Here is a 20,565-nt window from a genome sequence, read left to right as displayed (position 1 = left end):
GGAAGATGGCTGCTTTCAGCAGACAGCGAAATAACGGCTCCCGTGGAATTTTTATTAACCAAAAGCGTCGTCGTTAACCTCAAGTACCTTCAAAGCTTCAAATCACTTAGCGCGTTCTTTGCGGCAGTAGTCATGTGTTAAACTTATTTAATATTAGATTCTGATGCGGTTATTATTTTGACAGAAATTATTGTGCTTGGTAAAATGGAGTTTCCTTTGGGTTACAGGGAAGTTATACCCGACCAAACATTGCCAGAAAAGTGGAAGAAAATCGTCCTTAACATCGGTGAGAAGACATAACCTACTCGTCCGATGTTTTCTTGCGCATTGTTGTTAAAACTTCTTTGATTGTTGTTCGAACTGCTTCACTCATAATATACGCTTCGATAGAATTACGTACTAAGCTAAAATAAATATCTTGTATATTTCAAATAAAACGGTAACAGCATACCCATGCTTTCCAGAAATGTTGTTTTGCTTCGAATAAGTTACACGATCTGTCCAGACAATTCATTATTACTGCAGATAATTGAAATAGTATGTTATCTGTTGCAGGTGGAAGTCAGAGTACTTTGCAAGATATCAAGGTCCCCGAAAGAGCAGGGGGGTATTCATACAAAGATAGCACCAAACATTCGACACGGAATCGTTTTATTTATTGGCGTATTTTTCACGATGTTCTCGAGCTTGTGGAACATAGTTTGGATGTTAATCTTGTTAATTGTAAAGTCAGATACAAGTTCACAGATATGCCAATATTGGATGGTATTTCAATTCATGAAACTGTGAATTCCGTCGTGATATTGGTTGTCACTGTATCAAGTGTTCACAAACTCACTTTTCCTCATCCAGATAAAATTCATAAACAGGTAAAAGAAGAAAAAAGAACAATTATTGATGTTTTTATCCCTCTGAAACTTGAAATTTAATGAGAATATTTATCACAGGAACATGTACTAGGCTCTCATCCAGATCTTAGCATTCAATCAATCCTGAACGACGCATCAGCATTCCATTATAATACTAATATCGGAACCACAAGTGAGTTCATAGATCATACCACACTCACACTGTAAGACGTCCAATTGCTGTTACGAATTTATTTTTATTTTGTTGTAGATACACCAGTGCCACATGCAGCAGCCTCATGGCTCACGTTACCTCAAGAAGAAGCATTATTTGCACTTGCTCATAATACTGGTAGCATTTTATTGATACGTTTGGATACGGTGACTGGTCTTGTGCACACGAGTGAATTGAAACAAGACTCAATTGTTCCTCGGTTTCTCTCGGGTATCGCGACTGCATTTCGCGGCCGAACTTCAGAGGGCCAAGTGCCAATGTCGCTCGTGTTACATTCATATGGCCATGAAACATATCTGTTTGCTTTATGCCGTGAAGGTAATCTCAGAATGTGGGCATGTAGCAAGGCTCAATGCGTTGCAGTTGCAGATATTGCAATTGACAGTCGAGTTCCATCACAAGGCATACAAGGGCATATGCTAAGAAAGGTGCTCGGGTCTACCGACAACGAACTTTATCTCGGAACCTACTTGAAATTTGGAAGTGGGTGCGAATTCAGCATTTTAAAGCCAGTGCAGGATGCTGGGTTGTTCAAATTTGTCAGGATGTGTACATTATTTGCACCAGATGTAAGTCAACATCTGATATTCATTTTCATTGAATGAGACGAAAAAAAAAAAATCGGAGATACAGTGATAAGTTGATCCTGCTGTCTCTCATTACATTTTAGCCTTCTGGTATTGATAATTCCGATCTTTATTTCCAAAGCAACATCTGGTAGACTTCTCTTTTACAACAACCAGACTGTGGGCAGTGTGGCGTACGACCGATATGGATGCAGTGGCTGTAACACATGCAAGATTACCATTAAATGGTGCACAAGTAAATTCGGAGTGGGAAACTGCAGTATTGGTACAACCACCAGAGAGGGATTACATTATCAGTGATCCTGGAACAGATCCTAGACAAGCTTATATCGAGTACATTTTTCACCCCGGTCAATTTCCATTGGCTGACATTACTCGAGCCTTAAGTATCTATCGACGTACGAATCTTCTGGCGGACATGAAATTATCCCCTGCCGTATTAAAAGAGCGTGTTTGCATGGCAGTTGAGGCCGAAATCCAAGCTGAAGTTATGGATTATGAGCTTTCGGATGAGGATTATCTAGAAATTGCTAATCGCTGTTGGTCCAAATTCTATTCATGTGTGATTCAATACCATGCCAACGGAACTCGACCTGTCGGCTTATTATTACTACCAAATGTCTATGGAGCGGTTCTACTGAAAAAATCTGCTTTTTCGTTGCTCCGACCAATGGAGGCTTTGGAACATTTGATGTTGTGTAATGAGAATTCATATGTCCAACGATTTCGAACAACGCCAATCTTGTCGCAAGATGAAGATACTTGTCAGGATTTGATAACTTTGATGTCTGCATTAGTTCTGCTGGAAAATCAATTGAGCGAAGATCTCAAGAATGGAATTGAACGGGAACTCTATCACCTCAAGAGTCCGGACGTCATCATCGAAGAGCTTTTATCAAGGCAAATATTGGAAACTGATAATCCTGTGAGTAATTTCACTGTATGAGTTTCGAAACCTCCAAAGTAGTTTAACCCTCAGTTGCCGGACGATAATAATTCTGAATTTTGACTCCTTCACAGTTATCGGATTATGATTTCCAATCAGAATTGCATCGCAAACTCGAGAGCATCAGGGATATCTCAAAAGCAATGGCTATGCTTGTAGAGGCGTTGACTTATGACCTTGGTCAACCAAGTAAACTGCAGGTTGACGAGGTACAAGAAGCTTCGCGGATTCTCCTTAATGTTAGCCATCTATTTAGTAGCCAATTAGGAATATCCACAATAACCGAAAGTGTCTCACAAATTACACTCCTCAGATTTTCTATCTGTAGAAATTTGTTAATTCTTCAACAACTGGTATTGGCTCGTCCCGAAGCCTTCGATTCTAGATCGTTACACTCTATAGGATCTTCATTGGCACCGAGAACAGTCGTTTTAACGCAAGCCTACTATGCCGTTATATGGATCTGCGAATCCACCGCCAGTTCTACGCCCTCGCAGACGTTGTTGTAAGTTCCAAAGTGTGCGCGTATTAGAGTAAATTATATTTTTTTCACATAAATATTTTAACCAGTGTATGTTAATGTGATTTATTAGTTAATATTAGCAGCAATGTTTTAATTTCTAACTTCTTTTTAGGGAGACTAGTATGCAGCATTTGAGCCTCCTTAAGCTATCAGACACTAGAGTTAACATTCTACAGAAACAACAGAGATCATTATCCGTACTAGAGTTGTTTATACATAGCGGAGGGGCAAAACATGCGCATTCTTTGATGGCACATACAATCACTGACACTTATGGGGTCATGCCTTGGCATGAAAGTATGCTGACACACGTTACGCTCATGGCTCAATTCGTGTATCCTTTAAGACTATGAATTTTTAAATTTATGAAAACCCATGGAAATTTATGAAATGGAGGTAATGAATTTTGCCTTGACTGACTTAAATAGGTGGCCAATTTCAGGGAATTTTATATTCCCAGAGTGGCTGCTATCCAGCTGTCAGCACTTGCTTGTTCAAGAATACGTTCGACTTTTAAGTACCTGGTGCGAGTGGAACAGCGCATCACGAAAATTCATATTAGCAATATCTTTGCTGGAAATGGGTGAAACGCACAAAGCTTGTGATCAATTTCTCCGAGCTTCTAACGGCATATTGACGGATCCATTCTTAGTTGGCACTTTACTTGATTCATGTCCAACGTCTGAGAGCAGCACTCTTGTTCATTACTATTTGAAAGTGATTCGGTTATTCGAACAACATAGCGCAGCAGACTGCATAATAGATTTAGCAGAAACTGCAATCACAGTTGCCGACGATGACGATCCAAACTTGCCAACCCTTCATTCGATCGTATTTCGGCAACATTTAAATTTAGGCCATCACAAAGAAGCCTATCACTGGCTCAACTCAAATCCGGACCCACCTAGAAGAGTCGACTGCCTGAGACAGTTAGTTGCGACTTTGTTCGACAGAAAAAAATTACTTGAACTAGTGACCTTCCCATACGTTGAGATGTACGAGGACCTAGAAAGAATCGTCGAAGGAAGAGCCAGGAGTATGGATCTTTTGGAAAATAATTACTACAACTTTCTTTATAGTTTTCATATAAACAAGGGAAATGTAAGGAAAGGTGAGATACTTTGTGTTTACTTGCAAAGAGCATCCTTACCATTGTGAGTATCGCTCATCTTGTGTTCAACCTACTTCTTTTTTAGCTGCTTCAGTAATGTACGAACAAGGCATGAGGCTTGGACAAGAGTCTCATTCACCTACGATAATACTCAAACAGTCTCGTTGTTTATTGGCTTGTATCAACGCTCTACATCTTGTAAATGAGAAATATAGGTGGATCGTGCGGCCGGTAGCCGATCAAACACAATCAGGTGAAAGTAATCCAATAAAGAAACGAAGTATAGATGGTAGAGAAGTTCTGCATTATAAAGTGAAAAAACAAGTTGAAGTCTTGGAATTAAAAGACATTCAAAATGAATATTATATCGTTGTGGCGAGGTTAAAACTTGCAAAGTTGACTCCGGAATTACAGACAATTGCAAAGGCTGGTGAGTAGGCTTGGATATGAGGCTTATGTGCATGATGTGTGATGTGAAATTGATTGTATTTATTTATCTTACAGGACCATCCGAACTCGTTGCCATTTTATCCAATGCTGGATTATATACGACCGCATTACACTTGTGTGATCGATTCAATATACCAAAAAATTCTGTGCTAGAAACTCTGACCTCGCAATGTGTAAGGCTAACTCAACTTGAAGACCCAAATGCTTGGGATTGGCTGATTCACAATGACATTTTTGGTGAGCAAACATTTACGCTCTTATTACTGTTATGATAACATCAAGAGAATCGAGTCTCAAATATATTTACGTCATGCAGATGAAGGCGTATCAGATTCAAACGTGACGAATATTGCTTGGAAACTGTTGGAACATCTCATATTAAAACATGAGAAAAAAGTTGGCAGTGAATTGCACAAAGCGGTTGCTAGAAAGCTATTACATCATGGCGCTTTTCTTCCGCAGTGGTTAATGTCCTCCTACAAAGTGAGTTTCCATATGCAGTACTTTTCACTAGGATAGCGTTATTACAATATAGTTTGGCGTAGATTTTGCAAACGATTGTAATTTCAGAAACGTGATCCCGCCGAACTTCTGCGACTTATTTTAAATGCTGGACGCCTGTTAGAGGCAAATGTTTTAGCTTTGGAATACATTGGAGCTGTTATGGGAAGAGGAAAAGAATATTTTGGCCTAGAAACATCGCTGGTAGCTACAGCGCCTGCCACGTGGCTGCCTTTAAATACGTTAGAACTCCTGTTATTAGAACTTGAGCATGCCAGTAAAACGGATGAGAAGTATATAGAGGTAAACTTTCAATACATGAACTTCAACTTCGAAGATGCATAAAAGAATTTTGAAAATAATCGCTTTCTTCTTCCTTCAGAGCTATGAAGAACTCAAAGAAATGTTGGATTATTACGTCGAAATGGTTGTACGAGTCTCAGAGGACATGATTTCGATGAAACTGTGCAGCTGAGTGTGTGAATTGTGAGTATATTTGAATGTTTCCAGCACATCAGTTATCCAGATTTACAATTGCTACAAGAATTGTAGATTTTGCTTTGCGCATCAATGTCGAAACATTTATTTACAGTATTTCTTCTGTTAAGCTTTTCAAAAGCTAAATAGGTAAATTTTGTAAAATTTCATGTGTCGAGTCAAGTATAAATGGGTGCGTTATTAATTGACATGTAAATTATGAATAAAATGATAGAACCTAAAAGCCCGATTACGAGTCCAGCGATCACGTGTGGACATCTTTTGAATAATACCTAGAAATAATATTATTCAATTCGTATTGGTATTGGTATTTCCTTATTGTTCATCACAAAATTGATCATAATCAAGAAAGCGCAATTATTCTTACCATTAACAAAACCACGGCACCAAGCACACAGATCGAACTTAGTGGTAGGAGAAAAGATGCAGCCTGATAATGCTCTCTTAATCCATCATCTGCGGATGTAAAGTAAAAACAAGTTAGTCAGTGTCATGCTCTGCGACTCTTAGATGTGATCAGTTAGGCCAGAATATGCTGAAATAGTCTGTTGGCCATTTAAAAATTCGCGATTCGTCATTTCTGGGCAGCGCTATTATCGCCTAAGATTAGCTTATTTTTTGAGAAATCTAGGGTTTTAACTAATAAACCTTTTTGATACCAGTTATTATTGTACGCACCATATCCAAATACACTACCATGTCTTGTGACAGTGTGGTTTGTTATAATTACAGAACGATGTGGGATTTGCTGCCTCGGAGTGTATAGTTCGCCTGTCAACAAATCATATGAAATTTAATATTTTTTATAAAGTCAATAAGCATTACTTGCGCTGAACAGAGATTGAATTCAGATTGAGCCTCTTAATAACTGTCGTTTACACAATGCCAGTAAGCATAAAGAAAATTTTTTATTTATTATTATCCAGGTATTTGAAATAATCAATTACTACTAACACTGAGAGTAGTAGTTAGATTTTTTTGTACAATAGTCACAAAGGTTTATTTTTTTTATTCTCTTGTGTGTAAATTATGTCCGATATTTTTGACATTCTCACTTGAATTAAATGTGGTTATTTATTTGTTGGACGCTAGACAGATTTGTTTATACAATCAGAAATCGTTCGTTCTCTGTTTTCAATATTATTATCCACTGTGCTCGATTTATTCCTATTGGTATTGTGTCGTGAAAAATTCTGAATTGAAAACTATAAGCCATTTTTCATAGTTGGAAAAATGTATTAATAGTTTCATTGAATTGGATGTTTTATGATTCATAGTTTGACTCAATTACGCATAAAATGCGCTGAGGGTATCTTGAGTCAAGAATAGTTGCTCCATATCAACTGAACTTGCAACTTGAACGTAGTCTGTTGTCAACTTTGTTATGCAACATCAAGCTGAAGATTCGAAGATTTCATCACAATTATGTAGATTTCATTCAATCTCTAGGTATAACTGCTGAAGCGTGTTATCTTACCCCATAAAATGTACATTTTCCGTGGTTTTTAAATAAATCTTTTTTCTATCAACTCTGAAATAACTTCTTAGCACAAAGTAAGTGCTCTGGTAAACAAATATTCTGTACCCAGTTTAATTTTGCATTAATTATCTGACTCACGAACGGTATGAGAGCAGACAATAGTGTTTTTTCTCTATGCAAAAGACATTTCTTGATATCGTTTATTCTGTTTTCCACTTTGGCAAGATAAATAGAGTCAAAGGTTCCTGCTTTTTTCAGATTATTGCTCCATGCAGATAATTATAAAATAATTATCTGGGTAGAAGACGAGATCAAGAACAATCAACATTATTGTATATCGTTATCACATTGCAACATTCTGCAACGTTGCATACCGTTGTCTTATTACTATGTATGCAGTAACTGATCACAGTGATCAGCTACTGGTTTGAGTGAAGATAGAACAAGCCTAATTGCTATCTGCATATATTTAAGACATACTTATGTGCTTGACAAAAGTATTTTTACATCTACAAAGGCTGTTCTGCGAGCAAATCAACCTGACAATGAGTAACGGAGAATTCGGTGATGGCTTACTGCTACATGTTTGTAATAGAGACATCAATTAAACGTAAAAAGAGCAAATCATAGTTCATAAATAGATCCTGAAAATGATGAATTGCATTTATTATGACAATAATTGTAAGTGAATCTTTACACAGATTTTTTCTCTCGGTATAATTTGAAGACAATCGGACTTTTTGCCATCGACAATTCTTCTGCCGAACTTTACCGATGCATGTGATGTAAATGCAGTGTGATGGTTGACAGTAGTTTGAGCAATGTTGAGATAATTCTTGGATCTAGAATATCTGGGCATCCACCAATCAGAATTTTGTAGGGGCTTTAAAAGAAATATAGTACGCTCTTCCCACCCGCATGATTTACCCGGTGATTTGTTTATGCTGTCGAAAAAATTTTCAGGAAGGTGGGTAGTGATTGTTAATCTAAAATGATAAAAATCTCTGCTTTGAACGAGGATTCGAGCGAGGAAAGCGAAGATGAAGATGTACCAACAATTACTAAGGAAGCTCAGGTAGAACATGATAATATTTAGTCGATTTGAACTATATAACCTCTCAATCCCGACCTAACATAACTTGTTTTTCAAATCTAAACAATTTAACTGTCAAAATCTTCGATAGGAACAAATAGCACTTACGGAGTACAATAAGGCCTTAGAATTATTACGACGGAATAAAAAAGAGGATGCCTTGACACTTTTGAAAGATCTCCTTGAAACTGAGTTGCTAGATCAAGTTGAGAAGCCAGAAGTTCCCGACGGAAGGCCCAGGCCAATGCTCTCCTTGAAGTATTCGTGTTTTAAAAATATCGGAGCAATTCAGGCTCAACTGGAAAATTATGAAGATGCGATCGACAATTATTGGGAAGCAACCAATCTCGACGATTCAGATGTTATGCTTTGGTATAGGCTGGGAACACTTGCCATGAAAACTTACAACCTTGAATTAGCTTGTTCCTCATTTAAGTATGGGTTGAAATGTAACCCAAATCATTGGCCCTGCTTGGATAGTATTATCACAGTTTTATATGCAGTTCCAGATTACATGACCTGTTTAATGTATATTTCAATCGCTTTAGAACATGATCCTAGTTATATAAAAGGTTTGGCTTTTAGAGATAAAATATTTAAAAATATTCCTAGCTTCGAAGAATGCTATAAGGTCTATAACAGCGATTGGGAATTAGATCCACCTGTAGATACAGATTACGATCATGTTATCGGCGATAAATTTTTGGCTGAGGCTAAAGATCTGGCAGAAAAGTGGGCTGAGGCTTGTCGACCTGAGTTCAGCCTCAAACCGTTACCAGATTTGATTTTAAATAAACCTGTGGTAGAATTCACATGGTTGAGTCTGGGAGAGAGCTTAATAAGCATGCATAAGTATATAACAGATAATAATTATAATTTTGTGAGCCACATCAAGATCAATGTTTATCAAGAAGGTGACAGCATGAAAGAGGAGAGTAGTAATGTTGAAGATGAAAATTACATGGATGTGGAACTTGTAGAAAATGATAAACATCAAAACTTTCCAAGTGCAGCTAATTCAGTGAGGATCGAGGAAACGCTCAATCAGATTTTTGAAGATAAAAGTGTGAGTTCATCCTCGGAGAACAAGAATGAAGCACAGATGTTGGAAAATGACAATGATACCCAAAATTATAATGCAGATGCTAAAAATGAAGCTGATAACTTTGATAGTAAAAATGGTACTCCGATTTCGGACTCAAAAGATAATAATGCTGATACCGATATGGATGTCGACCTGGATGACGAAAGAAAGTCAACATCTAGCGATGTACAAATAATAGAAGATGAGGACCCACTGAGATTATTAGATGCAGAAGATATTCATTTGGATGATCCTATCATTGCAAAAAAGACAGAACGATTATTGACTGAAAAATGCAGAGAACCATTACTAAGTTCAGAGGAAAAATCAAGCGAAAAAGATGTGTTGAATGAAAAATCAGATGGTAAATCTATTCACAAAGTGGATTCTATAGTGGGTGACAAATCGAATGATAAATCTTATGACAAATCAGCAAAAACTGATGATAAATCCAGTGATAAACTTGATGGCAAAGAAGAAGGAAGAAAAGTAAAGAAACGAAGAAGAAGTTCGCTATGTTTTTTAGAGCAATGGGCTTGGAGCAGTGGAAGTATGAGAAGATCTGCGAGAGTAAGGAGTTCCAATCGAAGAGAAGCAGAACGTGATGATGTACAGTTAGAAGAAGCGCTAAGAAGAATTTTCCCGAGTGATTTGTTACCAGATACAGTGCGACTCAGAAAAGAGAATCCACTAAAATCTATGGAAGATTCAATGGACACCATGGATTTGTACAGACTTTTTGCCGCTCGAGAAAATGGAAGTAACACAACTGAAGGTTCTAAAAGTTCAGAAAGCTCCAAGCCTGGCAGTCCTGCATTGAATGAAAACCAAGAATTATATTTTGGCACAGACCCAGAAAAACTAGATGTGGCAAGTTTTATCAATGAACACAGTGAAAAAAGTAACTTAATGATCATCATTGCTAAATTTACTGAATTTTTATGCACTAAATGGAATCATGTGTGGCCTAAGGGATTAGCTGAAGTATATATGCAGAGTTATGTTTTCACTCGGGAACATATTCCACATCCTTCACCTTTTATGGATGATGCAGATGATAACATCCTGAAATTGGATGCTGAAATGACCCTGCTGTATGGCGAATTGCACACAGACAGATGGCTGAATAATAAACCAGACAAGTTACCCAACTCAACGGTTGACAAAATGGGTACTGGGCTACCATCCGAAGAGTTGGGTCAAATAATATTTACCAGCGTTCGAGACGACTTGTTCAATGAACAGTACGTGCTATTCTTCTTTAGAGTTCTATGGTTAAAAGCTAATTTGTTCCTCTGTCAAGGTGACACAGAAATCGTTATTGAAAGCTTGGAAACATTGCTGTGTCACTTGAAGGAATTACAAGGCAAAGGCAACAATATGTTCTTACGACTTCCAAACTGTAAGCATAATTCATACATCAGCGTCAAGGTTGTTGAGAAAATGCTGACTTCAGTTCAAAGGGGTAAAAAACTTGGAGAAATTCAGTACCTGCACGATGAAAAAAAATACTCTGAATTGGCTAGTATACTGCAGGACACTTTTAATTTTGCAAAGCAACGTAACAAATTAGTATCCCATGGCGAAGTAATAATTGAACGAACCGAACAACTTTCAATGCTGTTGAACAGCTTGTGGCATCTGGAACAATATGAGGTATGGATACAGATGATATGATCATTTGCGTTTTTCAGTTTCCCTCGTCCCAAGAGAAAAGAGTTATCTGAATATTTTGATTGGCAGGATTGTTATGTTTGGTCAGAAGCATGTCTCCACGAGGCATGGCACAATTACTTGAATGCTGCCGATAAAGTGGAACAAAAAAAATGGACGACTTCAATCTTAAATTCTCTTGAGAAACTGGAAGTTTGCGTGACACAAGTTAGTACCTTTGTTGGTAAGTGCAACGAAATTTTAACTTACTTAATTCTGAATTTGTTCGTTAGGCTGAAAAGTTTTGCTTTATTGGTATTTTCATTTCTTCTTCCTAGTACGTTATTTGCCTGCTTCACGCCTGACGAGACTGGTTCAAAATTTGGTACACATCGTATGTTATCAACTGGACGTCCCGGAGAATGCAATAGAAATGCCCCTGGAAACTGTCTTGCCATGGATCTTGTTACACCATATTTTGCAGCAGTGAGTTGGCAATTAAGAAAGAGTAGCTATCATTTTATTATTCATCGAAAATCTCAATGAATTTTTATTTCTGTTTTAGTGAAGAAGATAAAGAACGAGCCAAATCAGACTCGCCAGCAAAAAATAAAATACACGCTTCCAACAACTCAGATTCAGAAGAGGAAAAAGATGATATTCCAGCTTCGTTGATGCTGCTTTTCACAGCACACGAATTTCTTGGCCGACGATCTTGGTGTTGTATAAACGAAGCCAAGCTGTTGCTTTTCACAATGAATATCACCATACCGAAGTTGAAATCGCCTCAATTGGCTCCTGTTAAAGATAAGCTAATAAAATATGTGGAGCAGGTGCTTTATTGCTTATATGCACATCCTAGTAAAACGAACAAAGCTAAAGCAAAATATCTGGAAGAACACGGCGTACCGCAAATGAAATTGACTTGGGAAGCGGCACAACAGTTATATGATTTTTATAAACTCGATAAGTTGCCTACAATAGACGATTATAAAGCACAGTCAATTACCTCGGAAATGGAGAGTTTATTCAAACGAATTATACGTCTAGTCCCACAAGAGAGCGATCCAGCTCTAGTATCCAATGATATGATGGCATACATAAAGAAAGACAAGGATAAAATGCCAAACGTAAAAAAAGCTCTGCCCTATCAGATCTCTTCGATTTATTATCTACTGGGCGATTATTATTTCAAATCTAGCGACTGGTCACAAGGAGTTCGACATTATTTATTGGACCTATGCTTACATCCAGTGAGATTCAACTCTTGGGCTGGTCTTGCAATGGCCACTGGTACACAGCTTGAGATGAGATTAAATAGCTGCCAGACTCTGAAGTGAGTAAATTTATTCCCTAAATTTACTTGCCTTTAACTAGTTTGAATGTCTATTTAATGTGAATGTATATGTCATTTTGAGACAGAATTTTCATCCTCGTACTTATAATTTGTCAGGAATGAAAACATTTTTTTGGATCAAGCCAAAATCGCTCAGTATAGCTATCAACGAGCAAGCGAATTGGATCCAAGACACTCGTTCATTTGGATAGAATATGGAAATTTCGTGTACATGGTACACTCTTTTTGTTCTCGAGTGCTCAAGCAAGAAGCTCATAAATTGAGTATGGAGAAGTTTGAGGTATTAGAAACAAGAAAAGATACAATGCTGGATCTGGCAGCGCATTGTTTCTCGTCGGCAAATAGATTGTTGAATGAATTGGCTGGACTACAAGACGACAGGTGGTTGACTCATTATATCCTGGGTAAAATTGCTGAAAAGAAAAACGAAGATCCGCCCGTATTTTTGGAACATTATCACAAGGTCAGTAGCTAAATCCATACCTCGAAAGATGAATTTAATGAAAATTTAATTCCTCAAACTGTAGAGTCAACCTTTATTGAAGTTGCGGTTGTTGATTATTTTAGGCCAGTATATTTTTATATGAAAATTACGCGAGATATCCTCCGAAAATCATTCACAAAAATCCCGAAAACCTTGCCGTCGAAGCGTTGGAAGTATACTACAGAATACATGCGAGCATTTTGAAATATCTTGAACAGCATGAGGGAAAACCTTTGAAAAAATCCCTGGGTTTGTTGTTTCAACAATACCTGAAAAATTGTGCAAATAGTCCTTTCATGAGGTATCAGTCAAAAAGTGACCTGGCGAAAAGAGACAAAGATGGGTCGGATTCTGACGGCAAAAACGGTTCCAGGGTTCCCGTAAAGATAGTAGAATCCATCAAAAACGTTACAATGATAGAACAGCGGTCAAATAGTATCGAAGAAATTGAGATTATTGATAAATCGAGGGATAAAGTAGATCTTGTTAGACCCCATGAGCAGGTAAGAATGGAAGCTCGCAAACGTCCCGCAGAGGATGTGAGCGATTGCACGGAAAGAGTGAAATTAAATAACGTCTCACACTTACAACTAATGCAAGATGTAGTGGCTCTCATAGATGATTTAATAACAAAAGTATGTGAAATGTCAAATTCCAAAGAGATATTGGATGACGAAATAGTGACGTTGACCTCAAGCGATGAAAACGAGGACTTGAAACCCGAAAAAGACAAAAAATTTGGAAGTGAAAAGGATTCAACAAGAACGAAATTTGAAGACCTCAAAAATAATGTCGCAGATTTTTCAAAAGTGACGGGTGCAAATATAGACACTGTTGTCAAGGAAGAAAATATTCAAGATTTAATGGATGTCCTCATGAAGCAAGCAATGGAGATTAGTCAAGATGAAACGCAGCAATCATCTCCTGATGATGAGGATACTAGGAAGTCTGAAGGAAGGTGGCTACAAAATGAAGACTTTTCAGTATGTGTCTATCACATTTGATACTAGTCCGGAAATAATTTGTAAGACTGTCTGTCATTCAATAATCATACCAACTTGTTATACATTCAATAGAGTAAAGAAACCAAGGTGAGACCAGAAGAGAAAAAAAAAGCGCCCGTTGAAATAGTTAAGGAGGATGTAGCTTTAAGTAGGAGGGGGTCGCAGGAAAGTACCACCACAACTCAAACTACAACAACAACTGAAACGAACAACTCAAGTTCGAGCAGCAGCGATGAATCAAGTAGCAGTGATGATAGTTCTGACAGTGACTCGTCCAGCGATAGTGATAGTGAATCTGAAAGCGATGTAGAAAAGAAAAAGAAAAGTATCGAACAAAAAGGTGAAACATTTTCGCAATATACTTATTCTAAAAATGGTGAGTTCTCCTGTAAAATCTGTGCCGATTTATGACCATGTTTTCAGAAGAATTTTTATCCGACGAAGAAGTCGGCACCTTGACTGCCTATTGCTTAGCAGGACTAGAGCAATGTGTACTACGATTTCCGCGACACTATAAATCCTTGTATCGTCTCTCACATTTCTTCTTTAATAATAAAACCAAGGATATTACGAAATGCAAAGATTTACTGCTTGGAACTTACAACTGCCAATTTTACCCAGGAAAATCATTTCAAGGCCTTTTTTATGAGAGAAGAGGTTCTAATTTCTTTAACGTAAGTTTATTTCACTGCCGTTTTAAATACCTCTCGTTTCCTACTGTAGATGGAAAGAATAAAGTAAATAATATTCATAGAGCATATGGCGAATTCCTGTCGAAGAAGTTGATAGAGGCGGTAGTTTTGCATCACATATGTCCAAGTGTACTACACTTCTTATGCAAGTTCTAAAAGAAACGAACGACAGCGATATGTTGATGGAGCTAGGATTACAGCTGTCTAAAAAACCAGACACGGATAAGTATGAAAAATTTATTCAAAGTAATTTGAGTAATGCGTGATAAAATCGATCGTTAAATAACGTTCTGAATTTTAACAGGAAATATTTGAGAGAGTCTGAAAGGGAACAACTTTCTGATCAGGCAATGACGTTATGCTTACAATCCTTACGTACAAGAATGTCATTAATGGGCCCTCCAACTGGTACGGAAACTATCATTGCACGGAAAAATGATTCCAGGATGCAAGTTGTTCTTGATATATACAAAACATATCAGTGTGTTCAGAAGCATTGCTCAAATATGGATTTGAAAAACGTTGCTGATTTATTGACGGATACCTACAAAACTTATATCGGACATAAAGTGAGATTTCGATCAAATCATAAAATATCATTATGTAGCATTCTGATGAAAAATGTTGGACACAATTGAATAAAATTTTTTTTTTTTTTGTATAACAGAATATTGACGGTAATGTTCTTGAGGCGGCATGTAAATGGAGTCAGCAGCAAATAGCTGTAAACAAAGTTCCATCGACGACTAGTACTCCAAGTGTCAACCTCCAAGCGGCATCTGTTGTTGCAACCACTTCAAGTCCGGTGAGTGTGCTCTTGGCTGAAAAAACAATTCCAAAACATCGCTGTTTTGTGCTAATGGTTCTGGTTTCTGTCTCTTATAGGTGATCGTTTCTCAGCCTACAGCTGTCCCAAGTTCTCCACAATCTCATCAAAATCGAAAACCTTACAAAACTTCGTTGAGTAGTTCAGGTCGTCCGAGAGGTCGCCCACCAAATATCAATAAGTATCACCAAGCCATGCAACAGAATGCAAATATGTTTGGCCAATTTAATCCAAAAGGTAGTTTTGCCAGTTATCTTGGTCAGCCTGGTAACCCAGGACTTCTAAATCCTTACTTTGTTAACCCGTTAATGGATCCTAATGTTTTAAATGCCATGTTAGCTAACATGACTGGCAACATGATCGATCCTACAACATTGGCTACTTTAAATTATTTAAATCAAGTAGGCGGAATGGGAGGATATCAAGAAGTGCTGAGACAGTATCAGAATAATCTGAGTACAATGACTAGCTTGGCTGGTGGCTTGAATCCAATCTCTGGTAGTATCCCGCCTATCAGCAATACCTCTACAATGACTACTTCAGGTGCTAACGTCAGTACGACGAGTAGCTTGGGACATCTTGGCCATTTGGGAAACCTTGGCAACTTAGGTGGTTTAGGAAACCTAGGAAATTTGAGTAATCTTAATAATTTAGGAGGTATGACAATGCAACAGTTTTTGAATTTGAGTAATTCGACATCTTCGATGTCTCGTTCGACACCGACTTATCATCAAACTGCTCCTAAAGCGACCACAACGACAACCATGGCAACTACGACTAAAGAGAAACCTAGTATCTCAATAACTCCTGTAAATACAACCAGTACTCACAAATCTTCCACTAAATCCTCTAAAAGTAGTTCTGCTGACTCATCGTCTGTGCATACTCCTAAATCAAATCAAGTTGCACAGCCTTCTAAAAGTTCGGTGCATTCGTGCACTGCTCAAGTTTCTCTTTTAAAGCCGTCAGTAATTCAGCAAGTTAAATCTTTGCCACCAAAACAGATGAGTGCTCCACAAATTCGTGTTTCGAAAACATTAACGGAACCTCAACCTGCGCATAAAAGTTCACTTTCTCATTCACCAGTTTTAAAAGGTAGTAGCTCTACTAGCCCATCCTGCATACCTCAGGCGGCACATTCTGGAATCTCCTCATCTCTGGCAATGAAACCCCCAATATCTATGAATTTGCCATCTCAAGGGACAGGCACTTCCTTACAACATAAATTATTATCTAAAAAGCAACAACAACAACAACAACAACCACATCCAGCTTCAAACTTAGCGTGTCCACCTAAAAAACAAAAAACTAGTAAAAAACTTCCATCATTGCCGAGTAGCTACCAAAGTTTGATAAATAGTATGTCCAATATCTCATCTTTGTCTCAAACTCCCTACTTACCAGCGGAATTGAGTAGCATTTCACTCAGCCAACTGCCTTCATTGGCTGGATCAAAAACCTCTGGTTCAAAAAGTTCGGGATATAGAAAGACATCTAATAAATCAAAACCACCAACATCAGATGTATCAAGTCAGCTCACTCAATCACACGCTGTAGAAGCAATGTCCATGTTGTCACAACTTCAGCAACATTCTCACTTGGAAATAATCCCACAGCACAAAAATCAGCCCAAATCTAGTATGGATTTTGGAATTAATTTACCCTCCTCACTGAGCGTTACCCAACAAAAAGTTATCACCACCGAGCCACTTCGACCACCTATATCCGATAGTATGACTGTTTATGAACTCAGTAGGAATAAATCCATAAGTACTTCCAGTAGTACTTCTAAGAAAACGGAAAAATTAAATAAAGATGGTGTAGAAATTATCACTCTGGATGATTAGCTTATTTGTATCAAATATCAGCGTATGACAAATAACTGCCAATAATTTAAATGTAAGGATGAATGCTACATCGTATATCTATTATTCATTGGATCATGCTTCCAGGTTCCATGGCTAGGTAATCGAATTGCACAGCCATAAAAAATATTGTGCATTGTCAAGTATTATTATTTGTATATTTTGGTATCACTTTTACGTACCGAGCTAAACAATTGAAAGTAATGAATTCTTATTGTATCATAGATCTAGTTTTGTTATACACTACAGATTATTGCTCAAGGTTGCAAATTAGAAGCCCTCTTAGAGTAGCAAATTTCATACATTCGTATTCATGAACGGGTGATTTCAGAATGCAGAATCAATTTATAAATAACCTAGTGTAAAAATTAAAATCAATTTTATACAGAACTAAAATTTGCACTAGTTAATTTAAAAAAACAAATACCTATTTCTCCACATTGGCTATAGCCAAGAACAGGTGGAGATTTGGAAATATTTCAATGTGATAATATTCTCCTGTTCAAAAGGTAGATGGAAGAAATATTATATCCTGATTATAAGTTGAATTTTATTTTATTTTGTATGGAATAAACAAATCATAATTATAACTATTACAGAAGCAAAATTTTTAATAAGAGTGAAACTTAACTACTATATCTCTGAAAAGTAATTGAAGATATCAATCAATAACGAACGAACGAGTTTGGTAGAAAACCACGAACACCCAGGCCTGTTACCGAAAAAACAGAGCCAGCCTTGGGCTGCAATTCCCGCTCTGCTGGGGTCAAACCGTAGCTAGAGGTGGTCACGTATAAAATATCCAAGAGAGGTCCACCGAAGGTTGCACTGGTGATTCTAGTTGCTGGAAACGCAATGCGTCGAATCAGCCTGCCATCAACTGGATCGACATTTAGAACCTGTATGATCGTAATCAAATTTTACAAATAGTGTATGTTCTGAGTAATTCATTTACTTACGCTTCCTCCATTGAATATCGCTATCCAAAGATTCCCATCGATGTCAATGGTCATACCATCAGGTTCACCAGAAATGTTAGTAGTACGTAAATCAAATGCTATTCGTTTATTTGCTGAAAAGTTATTGACAGTATATTAATTCTCATGGAATTGTGTGTCACATAATATAATAATTGAATGAATTATGGAACGTATGAATGAAATCTTACTGAGGTTTCCAGTATGAGCGTCATAGTCATAGGAGACAATTTGTCTTGTGGGAGAATCAATGTAGTACATCTTATTGTCCTCGATATTCCACGCCAAGCCATTACTAATACTCACTAGTGAAAGCACTTTCTTGGGAACCAGGTCGGACTCTATGAGATATAATGATCCTTGGTTTGGAACAACACCGGTCTTATCTTCTGGACCCATGGTTCCTTTTTTAGACAACATAATAACAGGAGTTTTGAAGTATCGTTGAAACAATGTCATTTTAGATTAATTATTATCAGAAAATTACCTGCCCATAATCGTCCATGTGAATCGACCTTTGCATCGTTGAAACGATTATGAGATTTATCTTTGTCAACTCTAGCCAGAATATCAACGTGTAAATTTGAAGAGTTGTTTTCAGAATTCCATGTAAATGTTAACAGATCTGTCCCAGCTCCTGCTATAAATTGGTCAGGTGAATCATCAACAGGAACAACATATCCAACCGGACCGTTGGCTGCGGGAAATAAAAATATACAGTATGAAACTGATGATAAATCCAGTCGTTAATAAATATGTGATGCAAAGATGTTCAGCAAACTACCTATGTAAGCACTGGTTAATTTTTGCGATGTGGTGTGAAGCGCATAGATCTTTTGAGCGTGGATATCGACAAAATACAATTTTTGCGAACGCTGGTCCCAGTGAGGACCTTCTCCAAGACCTACTGGCTCCGTGATGGCGTGTACGGAAATTCCTGCCATACTTGGATCACTGCTTTGATTATTCGGCTTTCTGTACTCAAAAATTAAGGGTATGCATCGTTCAATCTCCTTTTGAAATTTTATTTTCCAATCATTCAATTGCGAATTAATTACCATACTCTTTCATACCAAATACCAGCAACAGCGATGGTAACATATAAGGATCTACTGATCCTGGACGATAAAGTATCGTGAATAACATTTATGTTTTGTGTGTTTTTGGAAAAAGTAAAAGAGTTGAATTGGATTATTCCACAAAGTCAACGTATTGTTGCATGGTGACGGCCTTGATCGGATATTCCTATACCTTCGGGATAGGCGTACTAACAATAAAATTTAGAGAGTTTTAATATTCTTCTTTCACTACAGGCCACCGATAATGCAACCAATAACAATTATCAAAAAAATTATTCATCCTTTTCCGCATAGATAGTAAGTAAAAAAACACTTGTAATCTTCAAATTTGAATAAGATACCAAGGTCTATGAATATAAAATTTGAATATCTTAAAGATAAAACAGCATTGTAACTGAAATTAAAAGTGTTGAAAAAGGACACTACAACAACGTCTGCAGATAGCGTTTATGATTATGAAATACATCTGTCAATTTTAGCGGTAATCTTATCGAAAAATATTATGAGTAATACACTTATATCGAATACAGCAATAGATCTGATTTATAGTCAGATAATTGAACATTCGTAACAACTTTCACTCACGATTCGTAAAGATCTTCAGCTGCAACGAACAAGAGGATAGTAGCGCAGAAAAATAACGTGCTTAGGGATCGCATTTTCAAATTCGAATTTCAATAAAATGTGAATGTTACCACGTACTCAGACGTTTAAAAAACTACTGAACGATGATCGCAGACGCGCGGCTTTTTATTATAGCGGAGAGTGGGGCACGATGAGGAGTTGTTTGATGGTGAAGGAAGGCAAAAGATCGATCGTTTCTCATATATAGGTAGATTATTAGGTATAAAGGATTCATGATTTCCATACAATGATTACTTTGTGACATTGGAACATCAATCACTTAACTTTCGTCCTGCTTAAACAAAAAACCGCCGAACTCGAACTCGCCGATTATTCGAGCGAGGAACGCCTTCAAGTTGTGTCCCCAGTTACGACCCTCGATCTTTTGTGACACTGAGGCGATGATTGGAATATTTTTTGTGTAGTTTTTTTGCTCTTTTGATAACAGTGATAACCCTTTTGCAAAAAACGAAAAACCGATTTACTATAAGCCTACAATACCGTCATTTTTGACGGTACAGATTCGCAACAATGGTTTTCAAAATCTTAATATTTCTGTTATTTGTAATGAGAAAAAACAAAATAATCTCATCATCAATCTCAATAATTCATCCGATGTTTAGGAAGCGCAAACTTTGTTAACAAACA

The 20,565-nt window shown here is 37.3% G+C and overlaps 4 protein-coding genes across 12 annotated transcripts; 2 read left to right on the top strand and 2 right to left on the bottom strand.

The window, feature by feature from the left end:
* Positions 1 to 64: 64 nt before the first annotated feature.
* On the top strand, positions 65 to 7,228 carry LOC105687092 (nuclear pore complex protein Nup160 homolog). 2 transcript variants are annotated; one of them, XM_012402461.3, is made up of 14 exons: positions 65 to 286; positions 556 to 869; positions 948 to 1,041; positions 1,120 to 1,652; positions 1,792 to 2,595; positions 2,691 to 3,121; positions 3,252 to 3,473; positions 3,568 to 4,250; positions 4,336 to 4,680; positions 4,755 to 4,937; positions 5,017 to 5,183; positions 5,271 to 5,504; positions 5,584 to 5,687; positions 6,432 to 7,228. In XM_012402461.3, exons 1-13 carry the CDS (start codon positions 205 to 207, stop codon positions 5,674 to 5,676), a joined length of 4,185 nt encoding a protein of 1,394 aa, XP_012257884.2. In that variant the 5' UTR covers positions 65 to 204; the 3' UTR covers positions 5,677 to 5,687; positions 6,432 to 7,228. The 2 variants fall into 2 exon arrangements, with proteins under 2 accessions (XP_012257884.2, XP_048509443.1); XM_048653486.1 differs by lacking the exons at positions 5,584 to 5,687; positions 6,432 to 7,228 and having other exon boundaries at positions 5,246 to 5,386.
* On the bottom strand, positions 5,016 to 8,519 carry LOC105687095. Of its 4 annotated transcripts, none has more exons than XR_007277935.1 (4): positions 8,381 to 8,519; positions 6,378 to 6,470; positions 6,067 to 6,155; positions 5,016 to 5,971 (listed from the first exon to the last, which is right to left on the bottom strand). XR_007277935.1 is itself a non-coding variant. In XM_012402467.3 (4 exons), exons 1-4 carry the CDS (start codon positions 7,190 to 7,192, stop codon positions 5,858 to 5,860), a joined length of 312 nt encoding a protein of 103 aa, XP_012257890.1. In that variant the 5' UTR covers positions 7,193 to 7,313; the 3' UTR covers positions 5,016 to 5,857. The 4 variants fall into 4 exon arrangements, 1 of the variants encoding a protein (XP_012257890.1); XR_007277934.1 differs by lacking the exon at positions 8,381 to 8,519 and adding an exon at positions 6,755 to 6,895; XR_007277933.1 differs by lacking the exon at positions 8,381 to 8,519 and adding an exon at positions 6,654 to 6,795.
* On the top strand, positions 7,671 to 17,827 carry LOC105687090 (calcineurin-binding protein cabin-1-like). 4 transcript variants are annotated; one of them, XM_048653474.1, is made up of 14 exons: positions 7,671 to 7,789; positions 7,881 to 8,254; positions 8,364 to 11,012; positions 11,100 to 11,253; positions 11,348 to 11,495; positions 11,575 to 12,345; positions 12,463 to 12,829; positions 12,934 to 13,833; positions 13,927 to 14,194; positions 14,278 to 14,528; positions 14,609 to 14,772; positions 14,851 to 15,115; positions 15,214 to 15,351; positions 15,432 to 17,827. In XM_048653474.1, exons 2-14 carry the CDS (start codon positions 8,171 to 8,173, stop codon positions 17,217 to 17,219), a joined length of 7,947 nt encoding a protein of 2,648 aa, XP_048509431.1. In that variant the 5' UTR covers positions 7,671 to 7,789; positions 7,881 to 8,170; the 3' UTR covers positions 17,220 to 17,827. The 4 variants fall into 4 exon arrangements, with proteins under 4 accessions (XP_048509431.1, XP_048509432.1, XP_012257883.2 ...); XM_048653475.1 differs by lacking the exon at positions 7,671 to 7,789 and having other exon boundaries at positions 7,895 to 8,055; positions 8,143 to 8,254; XM_012402460.3 differs by lacking the exon at positions 7,671 to 7,789 and having other exon boundaries at positions 7,899 to 8,254; positions 14,281 to 14,528.
* LOC105687093 (regucalcin-like) lies at positions 17,774 to 20,200 on the bottom strand. Of its 2 annotated transcripts, none has more exons than XM_012402462.3 (6): positions 19,879 to 20,200; positions 18,999 to 19,189; positions 18,702 to 18,911; positions 18,406 to 18,618; positions 18,197 to 18,309; positions 17,774 to 18,136 (listed from the first exon to the last, which is right to left on the bottom strand). In XM_012402462.3, exons 1-6 carry the CDS (start codon positions 19,950 to 19,952, stop codon positions 17,903 to 17,905), a joined length of 1,035 nt encoding a protein of 344 aa, XP_012257885.2. In that variant the 5' UTR covers positions 19,953 to 20,200; the 3' UTR covers positions 17,774 to 17,902. The 2 variants fall into 2 exon arrangements, with proteins under 2 accessions (XP_012257885.2, XP_012257886.2); XM_012402463.3 differs by lacking the exon at positions 19,879 to 20,200 and adding an exon at positions 19,273 to 19,461.
* Positions 20,201 to 20,565: the final 365 nt, after the last annotated feature.

This window comes from Athalia rosae, chromosome 1, assembly GCF_917208135.1.
Source record: "Athalia rosae chromosome 1, iyAthRosa1.1, whole genome shotgun sequence".
NCBI classification, from domain to species: Eukaryota; Metazoa; Arthropoda; class Insecta; order Hymenoptera; family Athaliidae; genus Athalia; species Athalia rosae.
This window is presented reverse-complemented; position numbering and strand designations above follow the sequence as displayed.